The sequence below is a fragment of the Wyeomyia smithii genome, chromosome 2 (genome assembly GCF_029784165.1).
Source record: "Wyeomyia smithii strain HCP4-BCI-WySm-NY-G18 chromosome 2, ASM2978416v1, whole genome shotgun sequence".
NCBI classification, from domain to species: Eukaryota; Metazoa; Arthropoda; class Insecta; order Diptera; family Culicidae; genus Wyeomyia; species Wyeomyia smithii.
The window spans coordinates 32,052,895-32,072,426 of NC_073695.1; the positions used below are offsets into that span (position 1 = coordinate 32,052,895).

The 19,532-nt window shown below is 39.4% G+C and overlaps 1 protein-coding gene across 1 annotated transcript; it reads right to left on the bottom strand.

Moving 5' to 3' along the window:
* Nucleotides 1–991: 991 nt before the first annotated feature.
* Nucleotides 992–15,488, bottom strand: LOC129725230 (beta-1,3-glucan-binding protein). Its single transcript, XM_055680786.1, has 6 exons — nucleotides 15,311–15,488; nucleotides 14,737–15,242; nucleotides 3,046–3,188; nucleotides 2,572–2,741; nucleotides 1,854–2,242; nucleotides 992–1,792 (listed from the first exon to the last, which is right to left on the bottom strand). Exons 1-6 carry the CDS (start codon nucleotides 15,435–15,437, stop codon nucleotides 1,589–1,591), a joined length of 1,539 nt encoding a protein of 512 aa, XP_055536761.1. The 5' UTR covers nucleotides 15,438–15,488; the 3' UTR covers nucleotides 992–1,588.
* Nucleotides 15,489–19,532: the final 4,044 nt, after the last annotated feature.

Below are 19,532 nucleotides of genomic sequence, written 5' to 3' on the forward strand. Positions count from 1 at the left end.
GTAAATTTTCGCTTGCGAAATCTGTCGTGAAAACCCGTTTGTGGAACACGCAGGTATTTCATCAGCCTGCAGTTTACAGTTCAAGTGAAGCGAAATTCTCGAGTTTACACTCCGAGCGAAGTGAAAATTGGCTGCAACTGACAAAAAAGAAACGCACGCTAGTTTTCGCCTGCTACCTACTGCTTTTTTCACTAGCGTTTGCATGCGTGAAAAAAATAAACCCAAGTGAAAAAGATGAGATCCACAAACTTCGATTTCGCTGGATCGAATTTGTTTACAGTTCCAAGGGAAGTGAAGTTTTTGCAGGTTGCATTTTTCACGAACGTGAAAAAATGAACATTTTGTATGAGATTTTCACTTCGCTTGAAACTCTAAATAGGGCTTAAATAGGACAAAAAATGGGAAAAGTAGAGTTTCGGACTGCTTCGGCAGCGGTTTTCTTTGACAGCTTCCGAAGTTGTCTGATACCTTAATGCAACACTTTTCGTTACGAGACGGTTATGTGAATGTTTAGCTGATCGGATCAAAAATTATTCGCATGTTAGTCACATTGCTGTAATGTTAATAGAAAAATATAACCTATGTCAATTTTAAAGTAAATTGAATTGAACTTGCTTAATTTAACCACTTTATTTGTTTATATAACGACTGAAACGGTTAATTTAACGGACAAACTATGCGGACACGAAATAACCGAAAATTGATAAAATAATTCATTCGACGACTTCATCAGTTGAATCTTTTTGCTATGGGACCGAAATGTGAAGAAAGGCAGTATAGCTCTCCGTTAATAGTTTTGCTTTCCACTTATATTCAATTATTTTTCAAAGCAAAATTCAGTTCCCCCCACGCTGTAGTGAATTTAAAACCTATTGCAAGAAATAAATTGACATGAGACAGGCTGTCATGATTCTATATTTACCCACCATTCGTGTCTTATAAAATTTCATCAATGTAACCTAAAAAGAATATTTTTAAAAGAAAAAAAAAATTACGGTTTGTTTACTTCTATTTGAACCAAATAAATGGGAGCAAATCGAGACACTATGAGCTAGGCACTACATTTTATCACTCAGTATAAGAAATATAAAAATAAAAATGATAAATAATTTTGAAAGTAGCACGAGAAATGTGTGTGAGCAGTATCGAGATACGACTGAAGCCATCCAGATCAGTTCTGAAAATTGTTAAGTCGTCTTTTCATAACACTTTTCTTCTCAACTCAGGCTGCCTGCATGAGGTTTAGTTTTAGAAGCCAAACCTAAAGTCTGTGTGGGGTAGCACAACAAACTTACATATTGTGGCTGCTGTCAACCAATGAAAAGTTGAATTAAACTTATTGTGGCTAGTAGCAGAACACACATGTCTACCTGTGCTTGAAGCCATTTTTAAAGTGGTAATGCCTACTACCAACCACTTATTCAATCTAAGTATTCTAAGTATTAAATAAAATCTTTTATTATCATATTCATTGATATCTGAAGCATTTGTTTTAAACTACGAATATACGTACTAAAGTTGTTCAGCAGAAACAGAAATAGAATAGTTCAGAAATGCTGCTAGATCGGGGCGTAACTTATTCGCAACATTACAGTGCGTACACACGTACGTAATCCACTTTCAGTTCCGGATCGGTCCATGTTCGGTACCAAACGTTGCGATTTTGATAGAAAAAATATTCCGCCTTCGGACTTGTGTTATTCCACGGCTTCGGCGTGCCGAACGGTCCACTTTTGCTGAAGTCAGGAAAATCTCGAACGCCTCCAACGCCCACTCCAAGAGAAATGTAAAACTGCACAAAAATAATACGTTAAATCCGAGTGTTCACTGCGCACTAGCTGTACAATATTTACCTCCCGATCAAAGGGGGACATCGTGTTATTCACATTCCACAGCTTAGCCTGAGTTAAATTATTGCTAATTCCGTAATCCCTAAATTTGTTTCTTAACGTTGCATACTGAAATCCATCGACGGACAGCGCTATACTATCCGGTTTCCAGGTTAATCCGTAGGTGTGAAAATTATCGCTAAAGTGCTCATCGAGGATGTTTGCCTTCATGAAGGCCTCGCGATGTTTTGGTACGTTGCTGATGATGGCTCCGCCCCGCAAGCGATGTCCATCGGCTTGGGCGCCCTCGCGGGTGACAAGCTGATCGTTGGACAGAATGAGCGCTACTAGCATCAAACCAGAGCCTAAATCAGCATACCCGTAGTAGTTTTCCCATGGTTGGAGTAGCAATTCTGCGGCGGGAAAAATCTTGGTTTTTAATTAATCAAAGAATAAATAAGCTCGATTATTTTGGACAAAAAAATTCAAATAGAAATGGTAGGAGAGAAATATTTCTAAAAATAAAAAAGTGGCTTTAATCCAAATGCCAGTACGCTGACAACCCACTTAGAAGATCAATGGTGTTGGTTTACGTGAGGAACGAGGCCATTTATTAGCCAAAGCAAAAATATCTTTTCTCCTAGCAGATTTTGAGTGGATAGAGGGCAATTCTTTTCATCTTTTTCAGAGTCCTACGATGCTGGCAGAGCTTTTAAAAATATGGAAACAAAACACATATTACGTGGAAATATCCAGTCGCCTTTAGGCAGCTTGGCTCGGATCTCCACCCGGCCATACCGAAAGCGGAAGCTGCCTCTGGTGTTCAACTTGGCTGACACGACCGGCGGTAGGATGCTGGAAAGAGCCGCCTTCCGGCGGCATTCATACTCATTGTTGGTGGGTGATTTGCAGCTGGTAAAACAAAACACGAAAAGAGAGAGAGAGAGAGAGAGAGAGAAATAAACAATAGTTATAAAAATAGAATAAAATGCCATTCTCCCAACAGACGCGAAACCGTGCAGCACCCGGCGCGTAAAGGCAGCAAGGGGCCGGAATAATAAGGAAATTTATAATGCATAAATCCGGAACCACGTGTGCAACATCCTGCTGCAGGTCCTAAACGGATGCCAAACGTGGAACAAAAGCGCAAACACATTGGCTGAAAATGGCCTTTTGCATCTGGCAGGTTTGCAGCACGTACGGAAGGCCGACTTACCCGGATAAGATTAACTCGCCAGTACGAATGCGTTCATCGTTGAACTCCGGCTGCATGTTGAGCACGGTGGGAACGATGAAAAGGTGACCTCCAACGACGTAGCTGTTCTCCTCCGAGCTTTGGTAGGACACGAATTCCGCCGACTGTAAGGATCAATATTTTAAAAGGGTGTTATTCCTGAACCACAAGGTCATTAGGATAAAATTCAATTAAATTAAATTAAAATTAATTTCTCTGTACTATTTAATATGTAGGGTGAATTTTTACAAATCTTAGATTTGAAGGGAATGCATTCTCATCTGTTTTTATTGATCGACAAAAGCGAAAAAAAAAATGCACTAACGCTTAAAATGGAAAGGAATTAATAAATTATAGCTTTTTTAGCATTTTGTAAATCTTGTTCATCCAGCTAGGAAGTGCGTCAACAGACCGCAGAGTAATTGCTCGCCGGGTACATCGAATCTCGGTTTGCGCATTTCGTTGGATCCTGTAATTTCAGAAGCACGTGGGCGGTCACATTAAAACTTTCTCAGAAGACGTGAAATCACTGCTTGCTCCTCTTGAAATCGGGGAAGAAGAATCAATTGAACAATGAATGGAATTTAGAAAGAATTACTGTTTCCATTCACGCTAACATTACTTGTACTAAATAAACGTATAACAAAACCCAATTTTTTTTTCTAGCCTTAGAAAAGCATGCATGCATGATTTATTCAAAGTCGAAACGAAAGGTATGACTTTAAAGCCTGTTCGTAGAAAATTTTATAATATTTTAGACATAGTAACAAAGTATCTTCGACAAAGTTTCTTAATTTAAGATTATCTTTCTACATCAAAAGATGCGTTTTTGAGGAGGAGAAACTGTTAGTGCCAGTAGGTTTTATTTAGGGGTACCACCTGGCCGAAATTAAAAATCTGGACACCTTTGCACAAATTTGATCTAACCCATTTCTGTTTTTCAACATATTTCGAGACCACAGTCATCCCTGAAGCAAGCACTTAGATTATTAAAAACTCTTGGAGAATAACGAGAATGGCCTGAGGCTGGTGACATTCACCGCAGCCAGAGGAACGGCAATCTGTGGCACATACTTTGCACGAAAAGATATCTGGAAACACACATGTCAACACCTCAGTGGCGAAGCCTGCTTTCAGTTGAGGGTCAGCATTTCCGAGGCCCAAACGTCGACTCAGACCACTATCTCGTGGTAGGAAGGATTCGCACTCGGCTGGAAGACGAGCACTTCGAAGAAGATACGGTTGGACATCCAGAGGTTATCAGCTGACGGAGTTGCAGCTGAGTATACTCGCAAATTGATGAGCGGATTGGTAAACTGGTTGGGGACTTGGGCACGACCGCAGAAACCTCACGCAACACGTGGTTCGATGCGGAGTGTCAAGAGGTTACGGACGAGAAAAGCCGGGCCGGTGCACACTGCCGTGATATGACATTGTGACGCAATAAGGTATATACGAAGGGGCGGCAGATGAGCGTGGTTGCAAGTGTTAGATAGCAACATATTTCGCGTGCTGAGATCGTGACGTCACAACAACAATGAATTTTGTTTGATATATGGATCGTAAATCGTATGAAATGCATAATATTATTACTATTATAATATCAGAAACAACATGTGTCTCCCAGATATTGTCATAGATTATGAGATCTTTTAAAATTGACTGACAAAAACGATAACGTATTCTCTTGTAAGATGCTTTAAATGCCTATGCGTGAATATTTCGTATTTTCAACCTCTTGCGATCAACGATGGATCGTAGGTCTTTGAGTTTTTTAGTGTCTTTCTGACAATTGATCTGTGGATGAATATCGTCGTACGTAGAGCGTTCAGTCATTGGTTGACTCGCTTCATCCAACAAGCCACCGCCGGCCCCAGTCGAAAAAACGTTCTCGCCGAAGCTTTGACCTGCTCGACCGAAGGAGCGCATTCTTCAGCTGGTGCATTTGCCTCGTGTTGCCTCGTGTCTCCGTCGTGCATCTGCCTCGTGTGTTAGCTCTGCTACCAGCGCGGATCTGGCTCGCACGGTCCGTGATAAAAGATTCACCGGTGGAAGTGTAAAAATTGTTGGAACGGCTGAAACGTAAACAATTACTTTTGGACAGATACATTACCCTCTGATGCTAAAATGGGCCGGGAATCGGCCTGGAACCTACGTTCAAAATCCTCCGCGTGGAAATGTTGTGAGCAAACATAAAAGTTCGCGGGAAGATCCGGTACCCGACAGAACAAACGCCAGCGTTTCTCATCATCGGGATTTTTGGGAGAAGCATGTATGCTTATGCCTAACTTTTTGGCTCCCGAAACCAAAACACCACCAAGTTTAACTGAACACGATGGCAATTGCGTTTTTGGTAACCGTAGAACTTTAAAAACTCGAAAAAAGATTAATTTGTCGAATATCCGCACTGAATGCCGAACGTAAACGATTGTTGTGACGTCACAACTTTTTACTCGCCGCCTCTGATCGCATATTGAAATCGTATCTGCCACTCCTTTGTAATATACCTTATTGATTGTGACGTAGATCCAAGTGATCAGTTTTTCAGTACGGCCCAAAAACGAATGAGTTTTTCGACACTTTTGTATTGAAATGGGTGCCTACGTCACTTTGTTTTTTTTTTTTTGATTCTATACAACGTACGAATAAGTAACAACGAAACGGAAGATACCAAAAGATAGGTCTTCGAATAATGAACAAATTGGCATAAAAAACTCAAATTCAAGAAAATGGTCTTTACGTCACTTTGTCATCTCACGGCAGCACAGTGGTCCAATAAGGCAAAAAGTGGAACTTAATTCCATAGCACCTTTCACCTTCATCCTAGCTCAAAAGTGTCTTCAGAACAATTGTTCGCATGAATGACCCGCACAATCGCAAATTGTCAAAAAATATGAAAAATTTACTATACCAAAATTAAAAAAAAAATTTTTTTGTGTTGAGAGATAGAAAAATAGTTTATTCAGCAAAATTGTAAAACAATTCAAAAATATGAAACTTTGTTGAACAAATGAAAATCATATACTTTTTCGATACAAAGTTATAAAGCATATTACATGAAACTTACTTAAAAGTTAGTTTTTTGTGCTTAACTTTTGTTAGTTGCATTTTACACGAAAGTGTTGTTCAGAGGAATTGTTGGGGCACACAAAATACACATTTTTGCCAAACACTATATATCACCAGGATTTTTCCTTACAAAGTTATATCATATTTTAACTTATTTTTTTGGTAATTTCAAGAACGTATAGGTTAAAAAGGGGCAAGTAGAATCATGATGTCAATACTTTTCCTTGAAGTCAAGCTGAAACTCCTTTAGGTTCCATTTGTTCCAATTCACCCATATTAGAGTACGGCGAGCATATGTTACATTAGGTTTTCATATATAAAAAAATACTAACTAACTAGCAATGTTTTAGAACGTAAAATAATATGAAACTTTGCTGAAAAAGTAAAAATCCTATCTTTTTTCGGTACAGAGTTACAGAGTATTTTCTGTAAAAGTTACTTAAAAGTTAATATTTTGCACTTAACTTTTGTTAGTTACATTTTACAAGAAAAAATTATTCTAGAGAAGTATTTGAACATATAAAACACACGTTTTTGTTGAAGACTACACATCTCCAGGACTTTTCCTTACAAAGTTATAGCATAACTTTAAGATGATCCACTTGCCCCTTTTCAACCTATACGTTCTTGAAATTATCGAAAGAATAAGCTAAAATATGAAATAACTTTGTAAGGAAAAGTCCTGGTGATAAATGGTCTTTGACAAAAATGTGTGTTTTGTGTGCCTTAACAATAAAATGCAACTAACAAAAGTTAAGTACAAACAGAGCCGGATTTACGATTGTGGGGGCCCGGGGCCCAGTTTACAGTGGGGCCCCAAAATAAACCAAACCCGTTTTTTATCGTACGAGCTAAAAAAAAACATTTATTTCTTATTGAAAAGTTACCAAAAATTTGTTCGAGTTTTTTTTTCAGAGAATTTATTAATTAAATAATCAACATTCAACTCCTTCAGAAAATCGTACTTTTAACATAACAATGCTAAGTTTGACAGCCTTTCATTCTTCATAGTCGTACGCAACCTATTTTCAATCATCTTCATCTTCGTCTTCGAAAAAGACTTTTCTTCAGTTGCGTTCGAGATCATTATGCCGCATATCACCTAATATCGCCAGATGATATCGGATATCACCTCGGGTGTTCACTCTACAGTCAGATGATATGGTTTGACATTTACTTTGGTAATTGAAAAAAGAAGAAAACAAAAACAGGTCAAGGCAAAAACAAGGCAACAAAGCAATGTAATTAGGATCAGGGTTGATATTTGTTGACACTCTTGAGTGAAAGTGAAAAAAAGCATTCATAAACGTTATTTTTTTACAATCCTTTCAGAGTTCTCCTTTCCCGCTTTTTGCATGGAAGTGAACTGTCAAAACACCTCATTATATTTCATGCGATGAAAGCAAGACAACAAAATCAGTTTATCAGTTAACGAAGATTGTCAAGGCATCGGTCAGTGTCAGTGAAAAAGTGTTTCGGTGAGGTTTATTTTGGTTGAGTGGACTGTTTGTTTTTCTTTTTCGCTTTGAAGTGAAGATTATTTGGTTGGATTTGTCGTCAAATTTTATTCTGTAACCATGAACAATGCGCGCGATCTATTTCATCTGAGTATAACAGCACGTTACTAGGACGAAAATCTAGTGTATCTGAAAAAGTGCTGCGATCATTGGAAGTGAAAATTGAAAATGATTGGCTGTAATTTTCGAAGAATTTTGCTGGTGAAAATGACTTTTATCAGCACTGATTAGGATAGAGATTTCAGCTAGTTGGCTCTAGGGTTTGCAATCCTGGGAACGATTTCACGGGAATTACCTTTTCCCGGGATTCCCGGATCCCGGGAAAAGAAACATTGATTCCCGGGATCCCGGGATTCCCGAGTTCATCGAAAAATTTCGCAAGATTTAATATAGTTTCCCATACAATTGTGCAATCAAATTTGATATACTGTTATCACACGAAACTTAAGACGTCAAAGTGTAAAGCACCTTTGAAGTAGACATTATAGGGAGCAACTATTTGCTTGAAATGACGGTCAATAATTGCTGGCCGTTTTATATAAAAATATTTGCTTCAATTATTTGTCAAAAATATTTGCTGTCTTACTCAGTCAACGAGAAACTAGGCAAACGGAAAAAGGGGGAAAGAGATTTTACATTCCCGTTTCCCGGGAATATTGCAAACTCTAGTTGGCTCGCACCAACGTGAACTCTTATATGCAACTGTCAAAATGTGCGGAATGACAAGAGTGAAAAAAAATTCCTTTCCTCTTTTTCGCATGCAACGCGAATTTCGAAGTTTGTAGGGTTGCGTCAAATGTCTTTTGACCGTGTTGCTAACTGCTGCAAATCTGGTTTTTATTGGTTTTCGAACATGATATCCGCGATACCATGTAGCCGAGGTGATATCCAATGACAGCTCGATTGTATGGGATATCAGGTGATATGCATCGTGATATGGCCTCGACTGCACGAATCGCCTGATATAAGGTAATATGCAGTGTACTGTGAACGGGGTATTAGGCTTTAATAAATCCTCAAATACAATAATTTTTGCAAGGCACTAACGAGTTTTTGAATTTTTTCTTCATGTAATCTTTTTTTTTTTTGAGCTCCACACGCGGGGTTTTGTGGCGATCGCACATTTTGAACAAATGTATTAATAAATTCGGTGCTTGCATACTGTTTACAGCCAGATCTGACTGTCGAATGATTTGGACCAGAGGTGCCAGATGTTTTTGAAAGATATCTGATATATATTTCTTGATATCTAAAAAAACCTACCGCAATTTGAAAAAATTGCGATCCACAGGCAAAAATTTGCACACATTTTGAGAAAAACTGCGCAAATATAAGGTGACCCTGGCAATAATATACAGAAACTAGGAAAAACTACACACATCTGCAGGTAAATAAAATCTGCACACGGACTCTGAAAATCTGCATTTTGCAACGCACATCTGTCATCCCTGATTCGGACAAGTAAGCTTATTTTCATTTGGAATCAATAGCAATGCATTAGAAAAACTTGTGGATTATTTTCTTTCTCTACTTTACCTTCCATGCGCGCTGGTTCGATTCAAATGGTGTGCTAATGTGTGTCATTCCAAAAGAATCGAAGGTGATCTCTTATGGATGTAGTTGTGATATTGGCGCTCGCGAAAAAATAACACTGAAAGAAAGTTTCAGATTGGAATGGTCTGTTCAAATTTTCTTGCTGTGAATTGAACTTTAGATTGTATCTCATTTTTAATAACGAAAAGAACTTTTTCTCGTTTTGTGGGGGCCCCAAAAATGTGAGGGCCCGGGTTTTCTACAACTTTGCTGAATAAACTATTCTTCTGTCTCTTAACACAAAAAAGTTAATTTTTTTATTTTTAGTATAGTAAATTTTTCATATTTTTTGACAATTTGCGATTATGCGGGTCGTTCATACAAACAATTGGTCCGAAGACACTTTTAAGCTAGCATGAAGGTGAAAGGCGCTATGGAATTTAGTTCCACTTTCTGCCTTATTGGACCACCGTGCGGTTCTCGCATGATGGTGGCAGCAAATCGTGTGACACGCCAGACGAGACAGAGTTATCAAGAGGCTAGAGCGGCTGAAAAGAGTTCTCCATTAACGCAAGAAACACGAGCACTGCGACCGATCTGTTGCGAAGGCGGAGGCTAGCGTCTTAGAAGTTTCTATAAAATGGTGAACGAAAACAGAAACCGGACGGTGCTAATCCCTGCCATGTGCAACGTCAAGTAAGGGAACCTAAAAAGCGATGAAACACTGGTGGTCATGCTATGGAAACAACATTTCGAGGTGGTGCTGAACGGCGGAGAGGTCAGAGCCTTGGACAGAAATGGGAGAGGAATTGAGAAGCATGGTCAAGCTGTGGATCCACCAAGCTTACACGAGCTTAGGGAAACTTGTAAAGAGTGTAAAAAACCACAAAGCAGCTAGAAAGGACGGCCTCCCAGCCGAATTTTCCAAAGCCGAGAGTGAGCAGATGTTGCGTGCAATTCATCGGTTCATTTTGAAAGTTTGGGCCGAGAACCAACCACCCGCGGACTGGATGGACGGACTCATTCGCCCAGTCTATAAAATAAAGGGCCACCGATATTTTGTAACGAACCTTTTTGTATCAACTTGTGTTCTGAACTTGGTCTCGGTAATAGTTAAAATTTTGAAATTCCTCTGATCTCTTTTGATTATTACAAATTATAAAATGTTCAGTAAGGTTTTTTGCAGAAAAAGATCAGAATTAGTTAGATTGTACAATATTTTGTTATTTGAACAACAAATTTTGTTATAAATATGCTTCAAAAACACTCTTTTGAACATACAAGTGTATGATAACAGAATTTAATATAATTCTGTACTTTTTATTATTCTGGCATATCGAGAATATAACAGACTTTGTTATTTCTATTAAGTTCAGATATATTTGTGATACCCGTTTGTTATAATCGTTTGATCGGGGACTCGAGTGCAGTAATTATGCCTCAATAAGTACTGAGCAATCTTCAATTCTGCTTACAAGGCTGAAGAGAGAGTACCAGAAGAGAATGCGGTTTCTGAGGAGCGATCTGTAACGGACCAAATGTTCACTTTGCATCAAATCCTTGAAAAGTTCAGATTAGTTAACTTATAAACTTATCATCTGTTGTTTTAGACTTCAAGGCGACATACGATGCAGTTAGGCGCAACGAGTTATGGCAGATGATAGTTTCTCATCTTGCGTCAGGATAGCGAGGGCATTTTCGGACCCGTTCGTGATATTAGACGGTCTGAAGCAGGTTGACGGCATCTCGAACCTGTTATTCAACATTGCCTTGGAGGGTGCAGTACGGAGAGCTGGCGTGCAAAGAAGCGGTGCCATTATCTCGAAGTCTCATATGCTCCTTGGCTTTTCGTATGATATTGATATCGTCGGTATTAAGCGCAGAGCAGTGGAAGAGGCATTCGTGCCTTTCAAGAGGGAAGCAGCGAGAATCGGACTTACCATCAACTCTCCCTCCCAGCCGTGGCCTAACAAGCCAGTTGCCGTAGGTTCGAGTCTCGACTTGGGAGAGACTGTTAGTGTGAGTACTATATCTGGATTGAGTGATGTTTTGCTTATACTTAAATATAGAAATAGTTTTGACTGCAGATATTTGCAGATTTTGTAGATATCAGTCAATAAATTAGTGCTATATTTTAATAAAAATCGTCAATAACTAACGAAACAAGAGAGATAAAAATAAACTTTTTTCGATGAAATTGAAAAAAAAGGAAAGATGAAAAAGCCAAAATGCTTGATAACCAAGGATTTTGTTTCAAAATGGACTTTGCACATCCAACAGTACAATAATCCTTGACAGACACAGCAGCCACAATCCGCTGCCAGTGATCGGCTTTTGCAGCCCCTTGTCAAGACATTCGTGTAACCGTTTTAAACTACTCTCATAAACGCTGTGACGCATGGATGCGAAAAAAACAGAAGCTCGGATAACAGACTACGCTGCCTATAATCGCATACCAGTCCCATATGGATTTTTATCGTTTTTGAGTTAAGTATCAGAATTCATCTATTTCTTGCTTTACTATCGATTAAGGAAACAAAAAAGTATGTTTTATTTGAAAAAAGTCAGTAAAAAATATGAGGTCAAATTGTCCCATCTTAAAAATAACCGCATATCAGTCCCACAAAATGTTTTGCCTGAGTATGGCCATATTTTTTCCTTCAATCCATATAACAAATATTTGGTACTGTTCTTCAAGCTTCTTGCTCTTAAAAAATCATTAAATAATTACTTAATGCAAGGTTGTTTCAAATAAATTTCACACAAAAGGTAATTTTAAATAGATACTGAAACTGCAACTTTTTCTGAAGCTTTGTTCCCGAAAGGTTATTGGTTTCTTCAATCAGAAGGATGATAGCTTTGAGCAATGCTGCTTTCTGTAAGGAGTTTATTTCCTGTGGATGATCTGCCCACTTCAAATGATCATTTAAGTTGAAATTGTCAAAACTCAGAAGAAATCGTTTTCAGTTGCTTAGCTTAAAACAGCTTGTACCTCTTTTCATCGCCGTCGTCTTCTGTCAAGTCACTGTTGTAATGAAATTGGAAACTTCCGCTTCTCAATACCACTTTTCCAATTTGCTAAATGCACGGTCTAATTCGGAATAATTTTATTCAGCACGTATTGCGAAACACTGAAGACGTAAGAAAGGAAATTATTCAGTAGCTTATCCAAGACTTCAACCTTATATTTTGCTTTTTCAACGACGACCTTAAAGCCCGGGTAAGTAGAGGATGGACGTCTCCGCAGTATATTTGGAAGCTGTCTGCGGCCATAAACGTCTGCCCATTCTCAAAATACTTGAGAAAAATATGACTACTCCTACACCGAGCGGTAGAAAATGAGACTGGTATGCGGTTATTTTGCTACTCGATGGCCTAAATAATCGCATATCAGTCTCTTCCTTAGTTTTCATTGTATTTTTCACGGAAAAAGCAATTCTTTAATGAAGAAAAACGTGATCATTACATTATGTCGAAAAAGTAAGAATAACTCACCCTAAATAGGTGAAATACCCAAAACAAGAAAAATATCTTCTAGCGCTATTTTCTCAACTCGATGATTTTCCAGATGGGACTGATATGCGATTATAGGCACTACGGTATTGCTGGCCTTACAGGAGAGGCTTACGGGAAAGTAGCACGCAATTTCGGGTTTCCAGTGCACAGGAATTTATCCATTCGATTAACATATTTTTTCGTACATTGATTACATTCCCTGTGACCTTACGAACCTTCCTCCGGAAAAATGTAAAACTGTTCTCTAAGATCTGGATGTCGATCCATTGTCCCATTTGGTAGCTACAGCTGTCGTAAGCATTCAAAAAAATTTAGGGTAAATTAACTTATAGTGGACCCCTGTCCTTTAGTGGACCAATCGTATTCCTCTTAACCTAAATCGGAATTTGTAATGTTTCTTGTGATTCTGATGCAGATTGGCTGGATAAGATGTTTCCCGATTAAAATTTTCCGGAAATCGCTAGAGTTTTCGCATAGGTTGAGTGAATCTCATATTTTATCTATTATGATCGCTAACCCTAGAAATATTGTCTGCGTCAATTTGGCTGCTTGTTTTTCGTCACAATGCCTGTTCTTGTTTTTTCAAGACTAATTTCTGGTATTTGCTTTTTATTGATATGCTAACACCGCAGAAACCACTCAATAATAATTATTATCTTTCTGAAGCTAATGTTAAAAAAAGACACCTCGTTAATACGGAATACGGACGCGAGGCCGAATGGACGCGAGACCGAATGGACGCGAGGCCGAATGGACGCGAGGCCGAAAGGACGCAAGGCCGAATGGACACAAGGCCTAGGGGAAGTGAGGCGGAATATGGTATTATCGTCATCATCATCACAGCCCTCTTTCAATAACATGTATTTCACTTCAGAGTGTCAAATACACTCGCGACCTTCGGCCGACTCGCTGTTCGAGCGAATGCTGTTCGCTCGTGCGGACTTAACTAAGCGAGAAAAACTCTGTTTGAGTAGACCTAGTAAACCAGTAGTTCAGTCGTTTGTGTACGAGAGGCCGCCGCTTCCGACGGCGGGTCGGCGGCCGGCTCGGACTGTGGAAACCACGGCAGCTTAGCGCCGCCTCGTTTTCTTGCCTTCGATTATGCGTTTATTATGCGATTATGCGTCTGCGCATAATCGAAACCCGCAATTGTCCTGTACACTTTAACAGTCGGCTACGAGGTCTGTGTATAAATAAACAGAAGGTCAAGTTCCGAATCGAAATGTAGCACCAAGGCTTTGCTTTACTTTTATTGTTAGGCCGATGACATAGTAAGCGCGAAATGCGTCGCGAAGCAATTCTCGTTGTCGTGGTTAAACGTACAACCGTAAAGAAAGCTGTACATTTATCCACGGCAATGCTATTCGCGCTTACTATGTCATCGGCCTTACTGTGTAAAGGACAATTGAAGGGCTATCGCAACGATCCTACTAACACTAACAGTCTCTTCCCAAATCGGAATTCGATCATACGAAGACTGGCTTGTTAGACCAGCATCATACCTCGAGGCCAGATGCACAGTGGTTTAAAACGCGAAAAACGTGATCGTCAGCCTTTTGAGTATAAAATGCCAATCAAATACTAAAGTGTATTCGACAAAGTTTTTGTAGATATTAAGGGGCATCTTTTGATGCAAATAAATTTCTGATTAATTCACCTAAAAGTGAGATAAAAATTTTATTTCTTATTTACTTATCAAATCAAAACAAAGTCTTCAGCAAAGTTGTAGACAATCTGGGGGGATAAAGTTTTGAACATTTTAAGTGCGTTATACGAGGTTCTAACAATGTTTGTCCATCAATATGCTTCATCCTGACAAATATTAAAAAAAGAATGGAAATTACACATATCGGCTTCGATCCTCGATTATGTTTGGACCAGCGCAAAAATGTGTGGTTTATGATAAATTTTATAACATTTAATCAAAAAGAAGTTTTCTGTTCTAGTTATAGTGTGATAGTTCATTTTCGGTCATGTAAAAACTAATCTTGAGAAACGGCTCTAAAGACTACCACCAAGAGGACAGACTATAGCTTACCTCCGTATCCAATGGGATTCGAACTTCACGTTGCCATTTTTTCAGATCCAGCGTCTGAAAGGTGTCCTCGAAGATTAACTTGCCGGCGCATGAGGCCTCTCCATTTACGGTGGTTTCTGTAGGTCCACATGAAGCCGAGCTAGCCTTGGTGGGATGAGTCATAATCACCGTTTTCGACGACGGAGTCGGCTTTGTAGTTTTGGGTTTTACAGTGGTAGTAGTAGTAGTAGTTGTTGTTGTTGTGGTTGTTGTAGTTGTAGTTGTTGGTTTCTGATCCTTTCTCACCATGTGTTTTTTATTTGATATAACATAACCCTTGTCTTCATGCTGAATGTAATACCAATAGTAAATGTAGTGCCCTTCTAATAAACTAACTTTCGTAGTTTGGAACACCCATCGATCTCCGATTGGTTCTATAATATCATCACTCATATCACCTTGCTCGAACTGTAGAAATGGCTTGTTGAAACGGGCGTGAAATGCAAATAATCGCACACCGGGGGTATCTTCAAACGGCATGAGTTCGCTTAGCTTGTCTACTATCTATTTGTAATTCTGATTCAATTTGCCATACCTGGTATACTAGCTCTGAAGCCCATCGGTCTCAAATATTCAAATTCAACCTCGGGAACCGAGTAGCTCTGTGCTCCCCCGTCGCTGATTAGAACAAAAATCACAACCGCACAGTAGCATAGCTTCATCTTGAGCTTGAGGCTGCTGATTACAAACTAAAGACGGGTATTTTGCTTGACCTGTTTTGCTCGCGCAAGACGCCAGACAGAAACTGGGAATCACACAGAACAGCGATCGCGATGTTTTGTGCCTTCGCTTGTTATGTTTGTGGTTGGTCGAAATGAGTTAATGCATAAATGGAAGCCGGTGAACCGGTTAATTGAACATCAAGAATCTCGAATCGGAACCGGCTGAAGATGCGTTGATTTTGTGTCCTTCAGGGTTCAGTGTAGAGCCCAATACGAATGGTACAATTCAAGTTGTCAAGAAGGATTTATTATCGCTCTGGCTTATAGAACGGGTTTAGAATTGAAGTATCAGGATTTTTTCCAATAGCTAGAGTTCATGGTCCTTTGATTGCAAATAAAATCAGATTAAAATCGCAATTGTCAATTACTTCAGAACGCTACAAATTAATAAATCATGATTGTTATATGTTCTCTAAATGAGAAATGTGAAAGTTTTTTTGTTCATCAAACCAAAGTACGGCGGAGACAAAACCAATCGACTTCCAATACACTTGGGATTGTTTGGGGCCCCAAATGGAACAAACAAAACTTGGTTCTGATTTTGTGCTGATCTAGTTTCATTTTCCCATATATAAACCACTATAATATTCATATGACTTTTTTAAAATTTTTCCTCCATAGAGTGTTTTTCATAATTGATAGAACTGAATGAGTTTCCTGTTACAGAGTTTTGGTGAACTAAATACTACTTCCACTTATCATAACCAAGCAAAGCATTGAAACTGTCGTTAACTTTTAAAACAAATCTAGTGCCAATCTAGAACTTCATAATAGTTCATTCCTGCATCGTCCTGTGCTACATGACATATTAGAAACTAGAAGCGCAAGTATGACGAGCAGCTACACATACAATTAATTCAGACTATAACGGTTTTGCCACTGCCTCTCTTTGCAAAGCACGGGGTCGTACGATAAATGTTGCAGCACACAATAGGCGAACACCGGATTCAGGCAGCGAGAAAAAAAGTCATCACAGTTTTAACCTCTGTTTGTTAGGTCGTTAGCTATGCCATGCCAAGCACAGAGGATATGAATGTTCTGCGTATTTTGTATGTTCCCCCGAAATTCCGGCCCCAATTGCCGGGGGTGTCATTTTCGGGCAAATATCTCGTGCAAGAATGCGACACCAGCCTGTTTCACAAGGGAACGCAATGCAGCTACACCCTTGACAAAGCTTTTGAGAACTAACGTAATTGGGGGCTTGTCAATATAGAACGAGTCGCAGAGCGGGCACCCGGTAGCAAACATAAAAATGAATTTTTAAATGATTTTGTCACAGCTGCTGGGGTGCTGCGGTATAACCGGCTCCCGAAAATACTGGTGACTGGTGAGCCTAAGGTAAGATTAAACACATCCTGTTGTTTTTTTTATTATAGCACGTAACTTATTTAAATTAAAGAAAAACTTGACAAATTCTAATTACGAAGGCAGTCCCAGAGGACTTTTGTCTGATTCATACATTGTTGGTAACTTGAAAAACAATTTGTGAGATGATGAGGTTGATAACCAAAATCGTGAAATAATTTTGCGCAATACACTGAAGGCTACCGGAACCAACAAAAATCACAAAAAGTTTTTTCTAAGAATCAGAAACTATCATTTTAAAACGTACCGATACTTTGTTTATGAGCTCTTTTACCAGAAACCGCAGAAATTCACCGTCATTTGCCGTTACAGCTTTAATTTCTCGGTACTCTCAGCTCGGTACCTACCAACTCCAGTTTGAAAAGAAAATTTTCTTCATAAATACGTTTTTGTTTACTTGACAACCATCATGACAATGACGCTACCTCAGAATGAATTTGTTGTTTACCGCTCGTACTCCAACATTATAGTCATCTGATGTCACCCGCTTTTCAACAATTTTCATCACTTTTAATAAGATTAAAAGAGTTGGAAATAATAGGATAATGAAATGGTTCAGATGATGATTATTGTGGTGCTAATGATGAGGCTTATGAGAAAGTAATGAGGAAATAGTAATGCACACACAACATTATCATCAACTTCAATCCAAAATCTGCTGATCAGTGAGTGTAAAAGCTATTTTCGTACCAGGAAATAGCTCGCTAAAATGATTGAACGTTCCTGTAAAACTGTTTGAGCAGTCTAAATTGACTGAAACCTGAACCAACCTCAGCAAAGCCCAAGCATTGACGTGTATGGAAGGAATGTACTCCGTACGTATGTACATCGCATACCATAACCTGCAATTTTACCGCATCTATTGTATCTAGTTGAATCTTTGCCTGGTTCGGCTAGAGGCAACAAAAGTCCTCTCTGTGGCTTTTGACCTTTCCAGCATACCCGGCAACGGCCCAATGCTAACCAGCGAACGACAACCACATGACGTCACGACGATTACGTAAAATCAAATAGATCGGCCTGGCATGGTGTAATTTGCCGGAATCTGTGACCGTACTTTTATTGTCGTTAGGATTTGGCTGCCACACTGACAAACGGATGAGATAAATCCTGTGGACTGGGCGATGAGCTGCGTGCGAATGTCGAAGTTTGCCACATCGGACCGAACGCACAGTCGGTGGATGTAACGCGTGGTCATCGATCCGTGTAAAATACAATTCAGCGGGTTGAAGCGACAAAGTTTTTAATTAAATTTTCGTTTCGACCCGGTGAGCTTTCACCGGTGGGAGCTGCTGTCCTGTCAGGGTCCCCATCAGGGAGAAATAATGGTTCCCACTCGGAGGACTACTAAACGACGACGGAATGGATCGCTTTGCACTGCGGAGTGTCTTCCTGCAGGGCGATGAAAGGGCAAGTGCACAAAAAATGCTAATAAAACGACGGAACGTTTGCACTCATGCAGTACGACTTGACAGCAGTGATGACACTTCACTCATCGTTCGTTATCTGTGCTCTTCCCGTTCGTTTGTAGGTAGCTTCTAAGAGCGAAAATGAAGGGGTTTTAATGACATAACTGAACTGAACTGAACGAACTTAGAGCTCGCAGTATTGGTCTGACAAGGATAATGGCTCGTTTGGATGAGTGGCAGTTAATTTTACGATAATACAGTGGCTAAACCCAAGCCTGGCTTGCCAGCTACTGTGATTTTCCGGTTTAATTTGGTTAGCAGGCAAATGATTTTATAGTGTTATATAGAGACCCAGAGGGAAATTAATAGTGTTTGATTGCGTTTAATATAATAGATAAACAGTTAAAAATCCGGTCGGCCACGATTCGCAAAGACTCCGTAGGTCATTAATTTTTTTCGATGAGGATCTTTTTGTTCTGAAGCAGTCACACAATGCACAAAATAATCGATTGTGGGCAACAGCTAGAGATTTTATTATGGATTCCCATAGAAGTGCAGTTTGTAAGCGACATAAGCATTTGGAAAAAATGCTGCCTCGAGTCTTTGAAAACTCTTCGGAAAAAACCAACTCGTGCGTGCCAAGTGCGACTTCGAAAAGCGTTGGTTAAGCTAACAATACCCCGGTTCTGAAAATACCCATATTGGTGGCCATTTTAGGCCGTTTTCCATAAACCGGAAATCGCCGTAATAGTATTCAAAATAGCGCCTGGAGTTTATTTTCGGTTTCTAGGTATCCTGGTTCCAAGAATACTCATTTAGGATGATATTTGATCATGTTTAGGCTGTTTCCCAGACCCCGGAAGTCGCCTTCACGAATTTTAAGACGGTGTCTGAAGTCAATTTTTGGCTTTCGTGTATCATTTCGGTTCCGGAAATCAAAATAATTTAATTAATTAATAGTGATAGAAACTTTGAAATCTCGTTTTGCTTCTTGGTGTTCAATTTTTGACCGCAACGAAAATGTTTTAAAAAAGCAAATATTTGGTGCTACATTCCGATGCGGAGCTGTTTCGTTTACAGGACAATTGCGGGATTTACGTGGCCCGCTTGTGTTTTCGTTGTCATCTTAATGATGAGTTTGTTGATGGAAAACTAATGCCCTTCGCGCACAACATTCGTCTTTATATGCGTAGCGCAGTCCACCCTTTTTATTACTTTCTTCTATAATAACGTGTGCGTTGCCCCGCCCACTTGTCGTGTA

What these genes read in the sequence shown, in the direction of transcription:
- LOC129725230 (XM_055680786.1), bottom strand. Translation starts at nt 15,437, where the DNA reads ATGAAGCTATGCTACTGTGCGGTTGTGATTTTTGTTCTAATCAGCGAC. An exon ending in CTTCAGAGCTAGTATACCAG is followed by an intron (nt 15,243 to 15,310) that starts GTATGGCAAATT and finishes TGCCGTTTGAAG; the next exon opens with ATACCCCCGGTGTGCGATTA. An exon ending in TGTCCCCCTTTGATCGGGAG is followed by an intron (nt 1,793 to 1,853) that starts GTAAATATTGTA and finishes ATTTTTGTGCAG; the next exon opens with TTTTACATTTCTCTTGGAGT.